Raw genomic sequence first — 19,344 nt, forward strand, 5'->3', positions numbered from 1 at the left:
AACAGAATCCAGTTTGAATTGCAAATAAAAGGAATCTCAATATGCAGTTTTTCAGCAAAGAATCACAGAACCACAGAATGGGTTGGGTTGGAAGGGACCTTAAAACCCACCCAGCTCCAACCCCCTGCCATGGGCAGGGACACCTCCCACCAGACCAGGTTGCCCAAAGCCCCATCCAGCCTGGCCTTGAACACCTCCAGGGATGGGGCATCCACAGCTTCTCTGGGCAGCCTGTGCCAGGGTCTCACAGCCATCTGAGTAATTAATTTCTTTGGAAATCTCATGACAGCAGAGCAGAGGGGGACAATCCCCTCCCTTGCCCAGGTGCAGCCCAGGACACGGCTGGCTTTCTGGGCTGCAAGCGCACATTGCTGGCTCATGTTGAGTTTCTCATCCACCGCCACCACCAGGCCCTTCTCCTCAGGGCTGCTCTCAGTAAAGCATATACAGCTGAACTAACTCTGTTCAGTTTTACAATGTTTTCCTATGTTGCAGGAAAATATAAAGAATTTAGGCCCTTTTCTAAGACTCATCACAAGTTTTATGAAGTAAGATTTTTTCTCTGTTCCAATGTAGTTAAACAATGCACCAACATACTATCAAAATCTCAGTACCAAAAGAGGTGCTTTTGAAGATGGGATTTAAAAATCTTAAGTATTCATGTAAAGCACAGAAAATACTTGAGATCACTGTCCAAAGCGAAGTTTATGGGTCTGGCAAAAGGAGTAATAGGGGTGGCTTCAACGTATGTTTGTGCTTTGTCTGCTCGTGTTCCTCCCACAGAACAGCATGGCTTACACCATTAGAAATGAAAAGCTCAGACTTCTCATTTCAAGCGTCCCAAGGGCTATTTCTATAGCCAAGAATAACCAGAGCAAAGGTTAGCGCTTTACACTAGGAGCTATAGCATGGCCAAAGGCCCCTATTATTCTTCTTCTGTGCAATCTAGAGAATTTCTCTTGTCTGACTATATTTTCGAGGGAATTATTCCACTTATTAGCCCTCTGTACCTCACAGAATTGAAAGTGTCTTCATTTACAGTGCTGCAACGGGGTCTCAATTTAACTATGTGAAGCTAACCTGTGTATTTTGTAGTATGCCTAGAGTACAACGTTTTGTCATGTAGCCCAGTTGCAATACACCTAAATCTGCAGGATAATGATTATCTTTTTGAAACCTTCATGTTAGAACACATGCAATTTGTGATGTGCCTAAAGACATTACGAAGATAGTTGCAGATTTTACTTCTAAGAATTCTGGAGCGATTACGCGTGGTTTTATTTTGTTGATTGTGGGACTGGCTTAAGTATGCCTGCTTTGCTGTAGCATGGCGTATTTCTTTAGAGTGTTTTCAGAATGCCTCTGCAGTTCTTCAAGGTGTGAATTTAAACGTTCTTCAAACTCTTTTGTATGTTTCTCTTCCTCTTGAAGGAACTTTTCTGTTGTTGCAAGGACGGATATCTCAGGAGAAGACTGAGAAACACACAGAAAGAGTAAAAAGCAGAAAGTTCAACAATGTGTTTGCATAATCAGTTTTTAAACTTAAACACATCTTAACGCAGAGCAGCTAATAACCCTCTCGTGCTTTATGCATCTCCAAGAAAATATGACTTCAGGCATACATTTTTAAATGCATTCAGGTGGCTAAATAATGTAATGTGAACGTGATGTTTAAACACCTCTGACATTCACAGCGTTGGGATGTAGATTTGCCATTAAAAAATATAAACATCCTGTTAGACAGAATTAAGCTGCCTCAGAGCCTCTTAAATCTTTGGATCAACTAAAGGTCATGTTAGTCATTTGTGTAATTCAGACCAGGACAGAGGACAATAACCCGTTCTTTAGAACTACAGAATATAACTAGTGCTGGGTACTGCTGATTGCCTCCTGTAATTTTCTCCCTCTGCCTCTCTTCCATCTCATGAGATGCTTTCTTAGGAAAGGAAGAAAAACTGTAGTCATTTCAGCACTGTCTACTTCAAGTCCTGATATTCTGGAGAATGTACTAAACTTTATTCACTGCAAGTAGTTCACTGAAAAATTTTATTTCCATTTAATGAACATTTAGTAGACAGAGACATAAAACATGAAAATCAGTCTTAAAATGGTTGTCATGGGACTCAGAGTTGTATAAAGCAAAGGACATGAATAAATCTTTGCTGGAATGAGTTCTAAAACTGTAAGCAGCATTCTTTGTTAATTCCTTTTGCTAATATTTAAGATCCATTCATTGGAATGTGTCAAAAAAAATAGAAAACAACCCCCTTTTCTTTGTCTAAAAATAATTTCCTTGTCTAAATATATTCAATGTTTATTGTTAAAGATAAATATGATTTTATGACATGAATTTTTAACAGTCAACTGAGAAAAAACTTCATACAGGATCTGTAAAATATTAAGAGAAAGATATTTTTCTGTCTTTATGTGACCATATATTGAGTAAGATTATTAGAAATTATCTTAAGCCATGTGTTGAAATATTTTTAATAACCGTTAGAATTGTTGGTGCAGAATCTCTAGTTTTGTTTTTCCTAGAATGTAAAAAAGAGACTGCCAGTACATCAAATAGGAAGGGCCTCAAATGATTTAAATATCAAAATGGTTTGTGGAAAATGCCAATTCTATTAAACCCGTAAATGTTTATTCTAGGATCCATTATAGCAGAATGGGGTATTCCCTATTTCCACAGCAACTACAGGCAGATCTGGTCTTTGCTTCAGCCTGGTTTAAAACTGCCCTTAACAGCTTTTCAGGCCAAAAGATATTAACTAGAACAAATAGAAATGCTGTAAAGCACTATTCTATTCCAATGGTTTGCAGCAGACCTTGAGATGAAATTTAGGGATTTCCCACAGGAAATCCCCTTACTTTTCACAGTACAGCAAGTAAACGATAGCCAGAAACAAATTTGGGATGTAATACCACCCTTCTAGACTGAGCCAGGCTTTCTGGACATGCAGGGTTCCTAAAGTGAAACTCACAGATAAACCAGAATTCTCCTTTACTCAGTGCCTCAAAAGTAAGTGTTTTAATGGGGCAGGGAAGAAAGTGACTTAATTTGCCAGGTAGGAATAAGGGACCTAAAGATATTGTTTTACCTTGTTCCACAACACTCTTCTATCACTCCCCGCACTAGCAGGGATATTCCAATGTTTGAGAAACTCTGGAGGGAAATCACCCGCCTTTTGTTTTTCCCTGGAAACGTGTGCATGATTCCCCACCCATAAATCACCATTGTTTTCACACAAAGAGATTTTCCTGAGATTTCGAATGCTACGGCTACATGCATTTTTTCCTCCCCTCTTATGGGCCAGGTCACACAAACATTTTCTTGTGATGTTTGGGTTCAGTGATACAGTTGGCAGTACTACTTTGAAGTGTTTTAAGATAGCTTTGCATTATGAAGAAGACACAGCACATGGAGGCTTTGTTTAAAGCAACACCATGCTTCACTTACTGAATAGCACCTCTAAAATCACCGAGTCAATACTGAGCAAATAAAACACTTCCAGATAGAAGCAAAGGAAACCAGGCAGATGTGCTAGTTTTCAGGAATATGATATCAAGTTACAAGAGGTTCTCAGAGATCCATTACAATGATGTTTACAATTGCTGACTTGTCAGTAGAAACATACCGGCCTCACGATGAAGCCATCTTCCTAAAATACTACTGTCCTTTGCTTCAATTGGTACTTACTTTGATGTGTTTTTCTTGAAATACAGTGTGAACCCCAAATGAGACATTTCTGAATTTCCTCAGAGGACAGAAGAATGTTTATCACTTAGAACAAGCAGATCGTGGCTCCTTACAGCTTCTTACCCCGAGGGTCACACAACACTGACTATCATTTTAGATAGGTCCCTAATGCACTGTGTTTATGCACTTTGAGAGAAGGTTGTATCTAAACAGGTCTAAAAGGCAAAATTTCTTGTTAGCAAGTAAGCTTTGTTTTCCCAGCCTCTGGTCTGTTCTTTCACTATGTCCTATATTATCTTCGCTTTCTGTGCCTGGGGAAGAAAAACTATAAAGAAACTGCTTTAATCCCTGTCTCAGATGAGACTCACGGTCCCTAGTTTTGAATTTGTTTTCTTCAGATAACACTTCCTTTATATCTTTCAGTTTTCTAACTGGAGCTGCACAGAAATGGGTTCATTGGTAAGCTTTCAGCCTAAGTGGTTGGGTAGATAGGCAACAAGTACTCTGCTTTTTCATTACTACGGTGTCAGCTCCCCCCGTCTTTCCTTGGTGTAGACCAGTAACGGGAACCACCCTTTTGCCTCATCATTTGCTGAAAATGAAGGAGGGCACCTGATATACAGATGCATATCTCCACATGTGACATATGTTAAATATGTCTTTTCCTCCAACAGGAACTACTCAACATGCTTATGAGTTATGAAACTGGATTGCTGAGCAGAAGCACTCCGAGAAGCCAGGTCTATTCTCTCTCACAGAATGCCTAATTAACTTTACTACTGTTAATCTCTTTCTTGTCCCATGAATTGTCCCAACATTCCTGGATGCACATTTAGCAGTGAAGCAAGAAAACATTAACATTCAGGATAGTCTAATGTTTAGTGGTCAAATCATGCTCCCAGAGCATTAAAGTCTTCTCGTGTTTAGCCCTTCTACTTCTTGGGAAAGTTCTTGTCACACCAAGACTATGAATTAGTCTGGCTAATTTAATTTTCTGGGGGCAGTTTCCTCTAACCCTGCACTGGAATACATCTTAGGCAGAAGATACAGATGACTGTCTTCTCAGAAGAATGTGCTTCTGCTTGTACATGAAAATTGAGATTCCTGGGATAACTTCAAGCCACATTGGAAGGCATCTGGAAGACCTAAATACCTTAACTAGTAGGTAACAGTATTACTTAAAAGGCATGGACCAAAGTGTGCCTCAGGGTAGGATCAAGACTGTCAAAATCATTCCTAATAATTCCTAATAATGTCCAGTGCTAGAATTTCCACAACTATCCATTGTAATTTATTTATTAAGTCATTTCTGATCCTTAAAGGTAGAAAGTTTCCTAATGCCTAATTTAAACTTTCCTTGCTAAGTCTTTCTTGTCTTACTCAGTCTTGAAAGCAAGAACACATGATGTATGTCCATCACCTGAAGGGAAACGTGACAAAATATTTGTGACTAAAAGTCACAAATAATGGTCCAGGTTGAAAAGCACCATGAACATAACTGCTTGCTCCAGTTAGTATGGAGAAATTATATAGAAATGGACGATTCTGAAGCTGGCAATAATCTTCTTGAATATATATATGCATAGAAATGATGATTTGATTTTGTTGATCTTCTGAACTCCTAGCTGCTTTGATCCCTCTCATTTGGACTTAGACTATGCATGAGAAACATCCCTTGCTTTATAGTTTCATTCTGTACTTTGCCCACACACCAGCTGGAAATGTTTTCCTTACAATCTAGTCAACTGTCTTGGCATCGACCCTGTCCTGAGTGCCAGCTGGGAAATAGTTTCCCTGCAGCTTGCAAAACTGTCTCAGAATGGGCATTTTCCCTGGGCTGGCTGGAAATAGAAGCTTTGTGCCCTGCTATCTCTGTCTGACACTTCTGACAGAAGAGATGATGAGAACTGGTGTTTACCAGACTTTTCCTGAAAAAGTCCAAACATTTTTTTTGCTACTAGCAGTTCAAAGAGGAAAACTTCCAAGCCAATGAGAAACCACAAGCCAATTACTTAAAATTCCTATGAGATGTAAAAATGGAAATGAAGTCATACACCCAGGACTAGCTGGTTCACTCTGACTACTGGGACACAGCTGCTGGGAGCACAGGCAGTGAAGGGCTGCACTGCAATTCCTGCTTCTCAGGCAGGTAGTCAGTGTGTTGTTGCTCATCTACTGGGAGCTTCTGGAGCATCTTCCAGCAGCCAGGAAAGTATGTGTGCACATTTATGAAGTGAACAGCAGAACTGGGGCACGACCAGTTCAACCTGCCTGAAGGTGACTGTTGGTGTCACAATGCTCTTCTGTCCTAATTAACGTGCCATGTGGCAAGAACATTGCCTACTGGCTCTCACCACTAAAAGCTGAATTAGTCTTCCCTTTTTTCTCTCAATAGGACTCAGGCACAAATAGTTCAGGATCTCCTGGGTACAAAGGTGCATACATCATCACTGTTGGACAGAGAGATGGCCACTCCATTCCTTACTAATCTGTAAGGTCTATTAAAAGTTGGTGTAGTTCTGTGGTTTGAGGTCTGGAAAATGAGTGCTAAATCTTCTAGTGGAAAAAAAAGGAACCTGTAGTGGATGCCTAAGGATGGAAAAAAGATACTAAGGAAGAATATAAAGCTCAAATTTAAAGAGAGAGCTGAAGTTGAAGAATTCTGGAAAGTTTCCCTTAGATGTTGCCAGAGCCAAAGTGGGATTTATCCTACTTGTCAATGGAAGTTGGTAATCTGCTCCCTATGAAGACTGAAAGAAAGAATGTTGCACTATTATTCTTTCATTTCAAGAAAAATAAGGATTACAGCAGTTATCATTTCTGTTCCTTTTCAAATACAATAGCGAACACACAGAAAATAGTTGCTGCAATTCCTCTAATTTCATCCATCAATCAAATGCTGTGGAAACCGGATTTGTCTAACAGCACTTAAGGCAGAAGTTTGCAGGTATTATGGAAAGACACTTAAAGCAGTGCCCCTACAGAAGGCAACATGAAGCAGAGTGCCCCAATATAGAAGGCAATGAGCTAAAATGTAGAAGTCTCTCCTGCAGTCACATAATGGCAGGTAATTATCACCATTGTTACAAGTACAGAGATATGGCCCAGTAGGGGATGCTTAATCTTCAGAAAAACCGTGGTTGTGTTAGGATAAGGTATTGACAGTTTTGCTGGGCTAGCACTGGATAAATAACAGTGACAACAGGAATAATCTGATTTTTAGTTCCTTCAGGATTGCATTTGGTCCACAGATGGATGTGGACCACTAAAAGAAGCTTTGAAAATGTCTATGTTATAGAAAAACAGTTACTTACTGATAATTTGATTTCTTCTGCATCGTAAGCATGGCTTAGTAATCCGCCTGTTGTGCCTTTTTTAGAAAACAGCCCGCCAAAGCACAAAGGATACCCCACTGGTGGTGATGGAGATTTATCATCCAGTTCCTTTTCATGACCTCTGTCAAGTTTATAAGATAAAGCGATACCCCTTTTTGAGCCAGTGATATTGCCTTGGCCATATAAAGTTGGGCTGTGGTTTCTGTGGCATCCACTGGCTGTGGGCATAGCAGTCTGTTGAGCTTCCATGTGCCATTCCTCTTCATTTTGGGAAGTTCTAAAATAGCGATAAAAATATAAAATCAAGATATGAAAACCAGTTAAAACTCCAAGTTATCAGAGCAAAGCCATGCTTTTTGTTCATTTGTGCGACTTAGATTACTCAACTGTTCAAACTGCTTCCTGCACCCCGTTACGGACATAAGATTATGCATTACCAAGCTGCAGCAATTTAGCAATTTTCCACCTAAATTATTGTGATTGTCTGAGTGTGCATTCTTTGTCTGCAACTTAAATCACACTGATTTAAACTCTCCCATTGGAACTTAAGTTGAGTAACTTTGCCATATAATGTTGCAGGATAAGATCTAAACCACAGACTTGCTTCAGTATGATGGGAAATAGATAGAACTTAGCCACACAAATACTAGAAATAAAATATCAAGTTAAAAGAGAGATGAGATAATTTGTGGTCTGGATAATTAGCCAGTTTTGATCTAACATAACTTTAAAGAACTATATTTGAATAGCTAGAATTTAGAATGTTTAAATCAGTTAAATAAAAAGAATAGTACAGGAAACTTTGATCGTAAATCCTTACTGCAACACTAATTTTGTTACTGATTTAATGATAACCCACTGGAAATTAATAAGAGAAAACACACTGGAAATTAATAAGGGAAATGATGAAATCTTTAAAATATATATTTTTTAATTACACAAGAACATACTTTTGTAACAATAAGGGAAATCTTTAAGTTTATTGATTTTTAAAAGTATTCTATTATGATGTTCCATAACTCTTATATCCTGCTTATGGTGATTAGAATGGATGCATAAGCATATATTTGCATTCATTTGTAGCTCTGTGAAGCAAAAAAAAATATTGTGGTTAACTGCAAGCTAAACAAACAATCAAACAAAAAACAAACAAAAAAAATTCCTTGCTTTCCATTTGCAATTTCTTCTTCTGACAGTTAACCAAACAACTCTGAAATCACGTAGATTAAAGAGCGGAAAATTTTGAGACTTGCTTGCCCAGATGTCTGCTGAATTGGACTAATTTTCAATTGGATCTTTACTTGTTTTATATACCAAAACATGAAGAAAAGACAATTCAATTATTTCAGTTTTTATTACATTTCTGTGACAACATTTCTGGCTATAGTAGAAATTGCCACTGTAGGGAGACCTGTGCTTATGATGAAATAGAAATTTCACTCTTGGGAGGTAACTACTGTACTTAAACGTGATAGATGTTTGAAAAGATGCTATCATTGGAAAAATCCTAAGATGCTTTACTAATTTGAAATGCAGCTATAAAAGCTTTTAAAGATCAAGTTCTCCGCTACTAAAATGTGATTACTATTACATCTAAGAACATGCAGTGCTACTCAGATCCAAGGAAAACAGATATTATTTTTAATAAAAAAGAAAGAATTTGCCAAGCACAGGGAAAGGGCAGTGCTGTCTGCAGAAAGATCACACCATCATTTTCTGACGTCAGTTTAAATATTTAGTGCTGGGAGAAGGTAGCTGTGCAGCCCTAATGGCTCCTGCCTGTACATAGGCACGCTGGGGCTGAAACGTGAGACTGAGTCCTCTATAAATGGGCTGTGTGGGACAACCCAGAAACCTGATGAAGAATATATTTTCTCTGATTATAAAGTAGTGGTGATTAAGTTACTCCGAATGCTACAAGAAAGCGAATTATAAGCATGATGCTATAATATTATTATTACTATGATATTGTTATTATGCATTCAAAGACAAAACTCCCCAAAAATATTCACCAGACCTTCCAGTTCTCTAAATGACCTAAAATGTTTATCTTTTGGGGAGCAGAATTTTCTCCTTTCTTTCATGCTTTTCATTAAAATAAATATACTCTGCCCTTCTGGGCACAGGAGAATGCATTTTAATTTTTGTTCCCCTACATTAAATCTGCCTATTGTTTGTATGAAGGGCACAGTAAAAAAAAAACAGACACCTTTGAACATAGATGGTAATGAATGACAAAACCACAGCCTTTTTTTTTTTTTTTTTTTCCCATTTTGTGTTCTGACCTTTTTGGAAGTAATTTCCTCTGAAAACCCCTAGTAAAGTCTATGTGATCTGTGTTCATTTTTTCCCCAGAACTGGTTCTATATGTATTTAATAACAGTTATTACTGTTATTTTATAGCTTACCTCACTAAGACCAGAATTTTCAGACTTGGGTGCCTACAGTTATGGTAGTTTTCACATAGTAAAAAGACATACCCCACCCCTGCCCTGAAAAGAACAAGACCAAAACCTGATTTTTTAAAGGCTCTACTTCCTATTGTATTCCATAAAATTGGTGGGGCTGTTTGCTGTCTTGGGAAAACATACCACCTACATTTAGGTGTTTCGATATAGATGCTATGCCTTCACTCAAGACAAATTTCACAGCTGGGGCTTAAATTTCTGCTAGTTCAGTCCAAAATAAAATCTAAAAACAGAGTTCTAGGTTGAATACAAATATAAAGGTAGGCAAACATCTGCAAATACATCTGCAAATTTGTGAAAAAAAAAAAGACTATTTGTTGATATTGGTAGTGCAAATTCCCTGTAACTGCAGTTGAATAGCTTATGCTTTTAGTGGGGTTATAGAGCATTTAACATATACACATACTTCACAAAAATAATGTCACTGTTGGCATGGAGACATGTGGGACAAGAAATGAAAGAACAATGTCCTCACAAAGGGAATTTTAGAGAGAAAAGATTTTTCCATATTCAGATATATATAAAGTCAGCTAGGTCCCCATGAGATCAGTGAATTCCATGGTGCAAAACAAACTCCTTACACAGCTCGCGCTGCTTGACATACCTATTCTTGAGAAAGAGAACAACAGATCTTTAAAGCCCAGGATGTGTGCGGGATTAGTGTTGTTGCTTTTACCTTGCAAGTATAAGTGCTAACTTGATTTTAAAAAACTGCTGATAAGTATTCTCCTGAAGAGACTGATTTTACTGCTTCCAGTTTATCTGCTGCAATTACTGATACAGCAGTGAGTATGACCAAGAATGTAGGACCTCCAAAGGGAAGTGAAGACTTATTTATGACAGATATACCACTGTCAACACATCCTTTAAGAGATCCCTAGCTACCTCAGGAGGCATTCAGTCCTAGTCTTTACCCCTTACTTTTTCCACACGGTAAAAGTGCACTTTGGCTTGGCCAATTATCTCTTTTGTGTATGCGTTTATGGTAACTTTCTGTGGGAACTCAGGTGCATGTTTAAACTTCTGAAGAAATAGGCTAGGCACATTGGCTTCATCAGAGAAAATCCTCTTCAATCTGGCCAAAATTCAAACCAACTGTGTGAGCACAAGGTACGAACAAGGGATTAAAACTTTGTGGGTAGGGAATGCTCAGTTTAACGTTAGTTAAATCAATTATCATATATGAGAACAGTAATTAATTAGAAGTGGTTATAGGTAGGATATGGCCTCAGTCTTTTTTAGAACAAAGATGCTACTTCTCCATGTGCTAATTTGTGATATTTAGAATTTCACTGCACACCTAAAGAAAGAAGAAATGCCACTTTCTAAATCAGTCTAACTTCCTGCAATTCCTGGTATTTTCTCTAGAGGTCCCCTATCTGTCTGTGCCCATGCCTAGGATTCTAGTACTGATCATGACAGAAAAATATTACAGGGTACACTCAAAGACATTTTTGTCCATTGTGCAAATATTTCTAGGTTTCTGAATGTGTAAAGGACAAAAAAAAGTATAGCTTCTGAAAATTAAAATTAAAATTACCATTTAAAACACAAACTTCCCATCTTGCACAAACGTTTTCTTTTTTTTTTTTTTTTTTTTTTTTGCTATGTAAAAGAAAAGTCTTTTTGCCCTTTCTCCAGTATCATAATTACCATGGAAACAGAACTGCAAATTAAAACAGAAATAACATGGTTTATGCTCACAATAAAATAAAACATACCTCAGAGTTAAAGCAAACCAACATCAATTGCCTGGTTTATGTGCTCACATTTGATGGTTGAAAATTCAATTTTCTTTTTCTGAGAAAGTCTTGGGGTAGTTCCCCATCTGGGAACAGGGAACCAACAGTATACATAGGGCTCAATCTTAAAAAGACTGCTGGCTGAGGTATATATATACACACACTGCACGTGGAATTTGCCCTTTTTTGTAATCTGTATATGCATTTTTTAAAAAATAAATAGCCTTTAACTTATGAACTTAAATGCATGTTTTAGAACCTGAAAAACAGGCCCAATACACCGGTTTCATCAGATTAATTAGAACTGTAATTTAACTTGTGTTCAGTAGGGGTGGCTGGGATTTCTGTTGTGAGGAAGGTTTCTCTCTCCCTGTTTTGGTTTAAAATCAGGCTTTTGTCACTATGAAATCAACATCCTGCAAATTACCTGCATAACTCTCTTTACACTGATTCACATGAATGAAATTTCACAGTTCCTCATGTACAGTAAGTGTAATTACCAATAAAAAGGGAAAATCTTACTTTTCCTCACTTAAGAAGAGTGGAAGCACGAGCATAAATTGCACTGATCAATCTTTGGTGGAATAATGAGATCTACAGGTGCACAACAGTCTGATTTGTAAATCTTTGATTCAGCAAAGCCTTCAACATCATTTGAAGTTTAGTAGCCAAACAGACATAACTGCTGCTTCCGTATATCTCTGTATGTGCATGCAGATACATGTATATGTACGCAGATATGCATATATACATTTATTTCCATGTGAATACTACCTCCATCACTAAACATCATATTTAAATGGAAATTTTAGGCAAGAATGTATCAACAGATAATGCAATGCTTTTCTACTATACAGAAGAAAATCACTTTATGGTTTGCCATAAACTTGAATGTATGACTTTGAAATCTTAACCTGTACAATTTTGGCTCCACTTTATTTAAACTTTGCTTCACAGAACGGTTTTACATCTTGCTATTGCATAAGTTCTTTGTTATAAATGATCAAAATATTTAGCTTTCTATTAATTTTTAATCTCCTGTACTGTGAAATATTGTTTAGCAGAGATTTTAATTTTCTTTTTATTACTGCAGTGCCATGATTATAACACATTTGAAAGTCCTTCAGTACTTCACTGAATACAGGGAACTAAGAAGTAAAGACATCACTACCATATGTTTTCTGTGAGACTGAGTATTCTTAAGTCCCATTACTTTTTCCTAACAACTTTACTGTGATAACAATTTATTCAGGGCATCTGAATTTATGTTTCTTTTAAAAATCAGATCACCCAAGAATACCAGAACTTTATAATGCATTAAAATACATTTAATGAAACTTCCAACAAATGGAACTGGTGGGACACAAAGATTTTCAGCAGGAGCTGTAGTTCAAACTGCTTATTAAGATAACCTCCTGTGGAGCAATTTACCTCTCATGTTGGTTTGTATATCCTTTCCTTGTCTTGTTTTTATTTGGCAGTAAAAATTCATGCTGTCCTGTTTTGCAAAACCTGGAGCTAAGAATAACTTAAGCAGCATAAAAAAAAAAACACAACAACAAACAAACAATATTTAAAAACGATTTCACATGAAAAATATTAAAATAGGCAAACATAGGCATTCATTCATTTATTGCCAAATTCAGTTAGCCACAAAAATGTATGAAAACCTTGCAAATATACTAACTGGGTTTGATATTTAGGTTGGTGGGAGTTCTGAATGAACAGAAACAGGAAAAAAGAACCTTAAAAGTTTGGTCCAATTATGTTCTTCCAAAAAGCTTATAGAAAGTTTCATATATGAGTACAATCTAAATATTACCTCTCTTCCTTTTCCTGCATCTTTGAACCGGCTTGGTAACTGTACTCTGTTTCTCCATATATATCCATGCCACCCAGTATTGATGTTTCTGTGTCATTTTGTAGTTTAACAAGGCTATTTTGTAATCTTACATTCTCATGTTCCAGTTTGTGAACAGAAGCTGTGAAATTTCCATGTTCTTTGTTAGATAAATCTATACTCTGTGAAAGGAGATAAAGCCATCACTAAATAGGCATATTTTCCACAATAAATGGGTGTTAGTATTTTCAACAAGCAAACACAAAACAATGTTCTATGCTAAAGAAAGACCTAGCTACCACATATAATCATGCAGCACTTATAGCAAACCAAGAGAATTGCCTCCAGAAAAAAACAAAAAACAAAAACACTGTAGATAAATGGGAAAGAAAGGATAACAGCCTCTATAACACAATAAAACAAATTAAAATTTCTCAACGAACAGTGCATTCAAAATGTTATTGTTGTAAATTCATCATCACTTGCATTGTAAAACTTCTGACATAAAAGCAACCATAACAGCTATAGCTATAGACTGTATTGCTCCCTCCAGTAATGACTGCACCAAAAATAACAAGACAAATTACATAAGTTCATTACTATAGTAGATACAGTGTATGTCTACAGGCACAGTTTAGTATCTGTGTTGATATACAGTCACCTTCAGTTTCAGAAGCAGCAAAGCCACATTATTACAGTGGTCTCCACCTGCGTTACTAAATCCCGTGTCTTAGTTGGGTAAACCCACGGAGTATACAAGTCAAAATAATGGAAGTGCAAACAACGTGTGCACTGCAACCAGGGCCTGAAGAGGCCCATCCACTTGGATGCCAAGAGTGGAAGATAAAGATTAGCTCTGATGGTTGACTAGCAATAGCAGTAAGCTGTCACCAACAGAAAATTATCTCAAAAGGCTTCTCAGATCATACACAAAAGGCTAAAATCTCACACATTTTATTATGGAGTGTTTTCATATATTTCTAGTTTTACCGTATTCTTTTGGAACCCAGTAATCCATGAGCATTAATGATTTGGGTTTCACACATTGCTAGCACAACTAGGGTTCCTGCACCTGAAAGCTTGCCTATTTTTTGGATTAGTTGGTCTAATGTTATCTCTTCCTTGCCTTGCTTGGCTAGTTTTATGGCAAAATTATGAGCCAAGCTGTCCTGGAAGTGCCAGAAAGTATAAAAAAATTGGCATTTTGTCCAAGGATGGAGGCAGGGGCTCAGCTATGTCTCCCATCTGGAGAGGTGAGGTATAACAGACATGGGTGGCTGCTAAGTCACCCTAAAACGAATAGTTCTAGAATGAGCCCTAGTGCTGTTATAATGGCATGAAGCCCACAGCTGAGCTGACACATCTATATATACACACACGTACCCGTAACATTATATATGTACGTATAAATAATATGTCCTGATATGCCATTTTAAGGGTACAGAAAAAGGTGACATTTGACAGTCTCCAGTCAGACAATTACCAGGCTATGAATCCCCCAAAGACGTATTTACAGCAGTATTTACAAACTGCATTTTGGTGTTTTTCTAGTGACACACACAGTAACTGCAGATATTCTGTAAGCAGGGAAGGTTTTAAAGCTCTTCGTGGAACACAGCGTATGAAATGTTTATTACAGCTGTATAAACTGTAATTCCACATTATATTGTCACATGGTTTTATGAATTAAGCTTTAAATATCCCGTTTGAAGAGAAATAAATACTAAACTCTGAAAATAAGCTGGGTGGGGGAAAGTGTTGTGTCCAGGTTTTTTTTACAACATTATTAAATGCCAGATAAACAGAGGGGGAAATTAGTAAAAACAGACATATTTTTGTATCTGTGAAAATTACAACTGTTTAAAAATAGATATTTGCTGAAATCAGTGGTTGGTTATGAAAAACAGGCTCCAATATTTTTTTTTGTATCTAGACAAAATATCTGGAAAGTCTAGTTTACTTCTATCTTACTACAATTAAGGTCAAAATTATTCCTAGATATACCCATCTTCAGACTGCGCATGAATAACACCTGTCTTTGATTATGTCATAGAGTTTATTTTTATTTTACACAAACCAGAAACTTCTAAATCTGCCATGATCTCAATCTCCATTTACAGTAAGTATAAGTAATTGCTCTTCCTATTGCATAAATTAAAAAAGCAAAAATTACCATGCAACTTTTGCACTCCTGATTTTCTATCATCTCTTTTAGATGCGTGTTTTCAGATTTGATAACTTTGTACCTGAAATCCAGCAACTAGGAAAAGATTAAGTTCTTAGTTAGACATATGAATATTGCTGTTAAATTGAAAAAATACTGACTATAGGTATGATAAATTAAATTTTGCCAAGTATACATAAGTAATTATGAACCTATCTATTAGAAACTTTTTTTTAATACTTCAATATTAAACCAGAAAGAAATACTAAACTATCTATGAAAGACACACAAATGATCTGCTACAAGTTTCATTTACTTTTTTGAAAGAAATAATCAGTTAGGAAAACAAGGGACTAGACATGCAGTTACAAAATACCAAGAGGGACAGACCTTACAGACCACTGAAACTGCTTGAAACCCTAGTCATGAAGCCTAGGGACCACATTCATTCTTTTAATGATACCATCTAGCATATGGCCTGGTAACAAGTGCCACACAGCAGCAGCGTCACATTTTCCCAAACACTAACTTTCCTATTCTCAAAAGTAAAGTGTTATGTCAATCACAGTTTTTCATATGTACCAAACCTCTCTGAAAGCCCAGAGATACCTTTATACCCTTGATAAATATCAAGGTTATTTTGGTTTACAAACTTAAGTAATGGTGGTAGCACATTTCCTTTAAAAAAAAGAAAACTACCATTTAAAAATATTAGTATTTTACAGTTTTCAGCTTTCAAATTGCCACACTTTTCTAAGCATATTTGTAACATTCTTTAAAAAGCTTTAAAAAAAGCTTAAAAATTATGAAATGTTCTAGATAACCTAATAAATGATTCTAATGATAAAGTACATACAGTAACAACGAACTTGAAATTTTTGAGATATTCTGCATATTAAAATATACAATTGATGGTCAGGGTGATTTGCAATTTAGATGTAAAGTTGACATTTAGTGGTCCTTTATTGTTCCAGTATCAATCTGGCTGCTATAGTATCTGGTTGTACTTTTTAATAAATACTTCTACATCACTGCTGATGAAGATGAAAACTACAGAAAGAAAAGTAATGTCTCTTTTCACAGATAATGTATGTTATCATCAATAGTGTGGAGTAAAACAGCCTAGGCTGGTTTTGCCTGCTTGCATACCTGTTGTTTTGCTAACAATTTGTCTTTTATCTGTAACTCCATTTTTAACTGTCTTTCCAGAAGACTAGCTTTCTCCATGATAGTTGCTATAGTGATCTCCTTCTGATGAAGCTCTTCTGTCAGGTCAGAGATTTCTGTCCTTGTTCCTTCCTGCTCAGAGCGATGGGACTGCTCCTCTCGATAGTTTCTTATCTGTAGCAAATATGTTTCAATAAGAAAAATGTTGTGCAGTAAATATGGCTGAATCACTAACCACCTACTACTGACTTTTTTACGGTCTGCTTCCAAGACACCAACTCTTCTAATCAAGTCAGACATTTTTGAGATTTTATAAAAAAATGTCTTCATGGGCAGTGCAGAGTCCTATTTATTTTTAGGTCTTTTTTTTAATCCTTCTCTTGTGCTTTCATTTGCTAATTTAGTATTAGAAATGAACAAAATATAAAATATTTATATTAAAACTTTAAAAGAATGCAATAATAATAATGTTAATTTCAAGAACTAGAAATTATGACAAAGAAAATCCAAGGAAATATCTTTTCAATAAACCTAAGTATGGTTTATTTATATTGCTCCAAAGTTAATTTAGACTGCATTAAACATGTCTTAAACCAAAATTAACTCCAGAGCAATATAAATAAATCAATCTAGAGACCTTTTAATGAGAAACTATGATAGAAATAGAAGAATATACATGGTAAACCACTTTATGAGAACTTTTCTGCCATTATATATAAAATTTAACGTCAAGCTTTCTGCATTAATTCCTATGTAAAGGGTTCTCCAAAGAATCAACCCAAAGATTGTTTTCATAATCTTTCAACTAATAACCAAAAATTTAGTACTGATAGATTTTCGTATTATGTAAGAAACATACCTATTACCTATTAAAAACAGCAAAAATACCTTCAAATGCATTTTAATAATTCTTCACAGTACTGTACACAATCAGTAGCAGATGGCATTTCATATTTATTTATGCAAACTACACAGAAATACTAGAATTGTAAACAAATAGATATAGATGCAAAAAATCTGAGGGCTAGATCATGATTATCATGCCAAAATTGCTGCAGCATCCAAGTCAGCTGCATCAGACTCCAGATGTGCCTGCTTACATTGCTACTCAGCAAAAAAACCAGCATGTCTGTAAGGGGAGTTCCGGGCACCCTCTTCCTCAAAGTGTTAACCTGCCAAGCCATATGTCATCCCACAGTGCCATGCCACCGCTGCTTGCACACAGCAGTTCTGAAACGTGCAATGCAATATGATGCTAAATTCAAAGAAAGAAGCACTGCCCTGGATTGTGCAGCAGATGACTGATAAAGTAGCTTTGTGTGGGTACCAGCCATAGTGATTTCATTGGTTGATGTGTCAGTGTCTTATGTCTGAGACCACCTACAAACTGCTACTTACCTCCTACAGCCTATTAACTACCCATAGCCTTGGAGGACTTATTACTTGTAAGGTATTACCTAATCACAGTAATACTTAGGCCTGGGCCTTTCGATTACTTTCACAAATAGCAACCTCAGTTGTTAGTGTGCAAAGCCAGAATACCACTTGCACAACTATACAACTACCTCCAGGAATGCAACCATGTATGAAAACTTTGTCTGTGTATGAAAACTCCATACTCTCCTAAACCCTCAATTTATCCTCCTGCTCTCTTTTGCGCATGCCCAAGGTCAGTACTTTGATGTACAGTCTTTCTAAATCCTAGACTGCAATGTAAGACCTGGAAATACTTAACAATATGACATACCTTTTTTAGCACTTCTTGTTGGCTTTCTTGACTTTGTCCCAGTAGTAATAAATCTGAATTTTTATTTTCTAGTTGCTCAGTAGGTTGTACAGAAGATGACTTATGTCTTCAAGTAAGAAACAAACAAAACATGAAATAAGCAGAATATGTAATAATCTTTAATTTAAACTATCTTCTCCTCAATGTAAAACTGGAAACTTGTTTGGTTTGGAAACAAAAAACACCATGAGATTTGGCCTAAACCAGGTTAGATCTTAGGAGATTTCTAGAGATTAAGGACAAGGGAAGTGTGTGCAGAAAGAATCCTGAAATCTCTTGCTGATTAGTATTTCATGTGTTCTAAGATAGTTATGGTAGATTAGACAAACCATAACAAGATGAACATTTTACTCATAGAAGGTTAAGGAGAATCATAATTGCACTATTTCCAATGTGTTTTAATGCCAAGAAATAGAAAGGCACTTTAAGCATATAAATAAAATAGGTTAAATACATTGATTTCCAAAGATCTATGCAACATAAAGGCCTTTTAACAGAGCGTGCTCCTACTGCCTTTAATCTTGTCATATATGAAAATGTTCATTCAAAAATTGTCTAAAAGCCTGACACTTGAATCCGAACTATCTTTTTCAACAGACTTGATTTAAATCAAAAGTAAGAAAAAAGTTATTAGCTTAGTAGTAGTTGTTAATTTAAACATTGTCTTTAACACACATACTTCATTTGAATTTCCTGCATTTCTCTGATTTTCAATAATTCTGTATGCAGTTGTTGACATTCCAGATGTATCCTTCTCCAGAGAGCATCGCGTGACTGCAGCTCTTTTCTCATTTCTAAAAAGCTGGCCTCCATGTTCTAAAGAAGCAAACAAATACACAAATAGGCAAATAAAATGAGAGAGTAGTAGCTCAAAATGCTGTATTTTAATGCATCATTTCTGACACCTGTATAATATGTATGAAAATATATAAATGCTTTTATTCTGAGCTTTATTTTTGAGGAAGGTATTGCTTCCACATCAGCTACTTTCTCCAGAAATGCCATCTAAAAACCAGATACTGAACATTCTTTAGCTCTTGCAATGTTTGATACATGGCTGAAACTATTATAGGAGACACCACTGAAAAGTTCTTCCCTAAAAGTTCTTCACTATCACTAAATACATCTAGAATACATAGCTT

The 19,344-nt window shown here is 36.3% G+C and overlaps 1 protein-coding gene across 3 annotated transcripts in view; it reads right to left on the reverse strand.

Moving 5' to 3' along the window:
• Positions 1-331: 331 nt before the first annotated feature.
• Positions 332-19,344, reverse strand: part of DEUP1 (deuterosome assembly protein 1) — a 42,668-nt gene continuing 23,655 nt past the window's right edge. For all 3 annotated transcript variants that reach the window (XM_035328795.1, XM_035328787.1, XM_035328806.1), the window contains 7 exons: positions 18,882-19,018; positions 18,164-18,269; positions 16,399-16,590; positions 15,259-15,345; positions 13,068-13,267; positions 7,015-7,312; positions 332-1,473 (listed from right to left, as the gene is read on the reverse strand). In XM_035328795.1, coding sequence (XP_035184686.1) covers positions 1,303-1,473; positions 7,015-7,312; positions 13,068-13,267; positions 15,259-15,345; positions 16,399-16,590; positions 18,164-18,269; positions 18,882-19,018 — 1,191 coding nt within the window. In that variant the 3' untranslated portion in view covers positions 332-1,302. The remainder of the gene's footprint in view (positions 1,474-7,014; positions 7,313-13,067; positions 13,268-15,258; positions 15,346-16,398; positions 16,591-18,163; positions 18,270-18,881; positions 19,019-19,344) is intronic.

This window comes from Oxyura jamaicensis, chromosome 1 (assembly GCF_011077185.1).
Source record: "Oxyura jamaicensis isolate SHBP4307 breed ruddy duck chromosome 1, BPBGC_Ojam_1.0, whole genome shotgun sequence".
NCBI classification, from domain to species: domain Eukaryota; kingdom Metazoa; phylum Chordata; class Aves; order Anseriformes; family Anatidae; genus Oxyura; species Oxyura jamaicensis.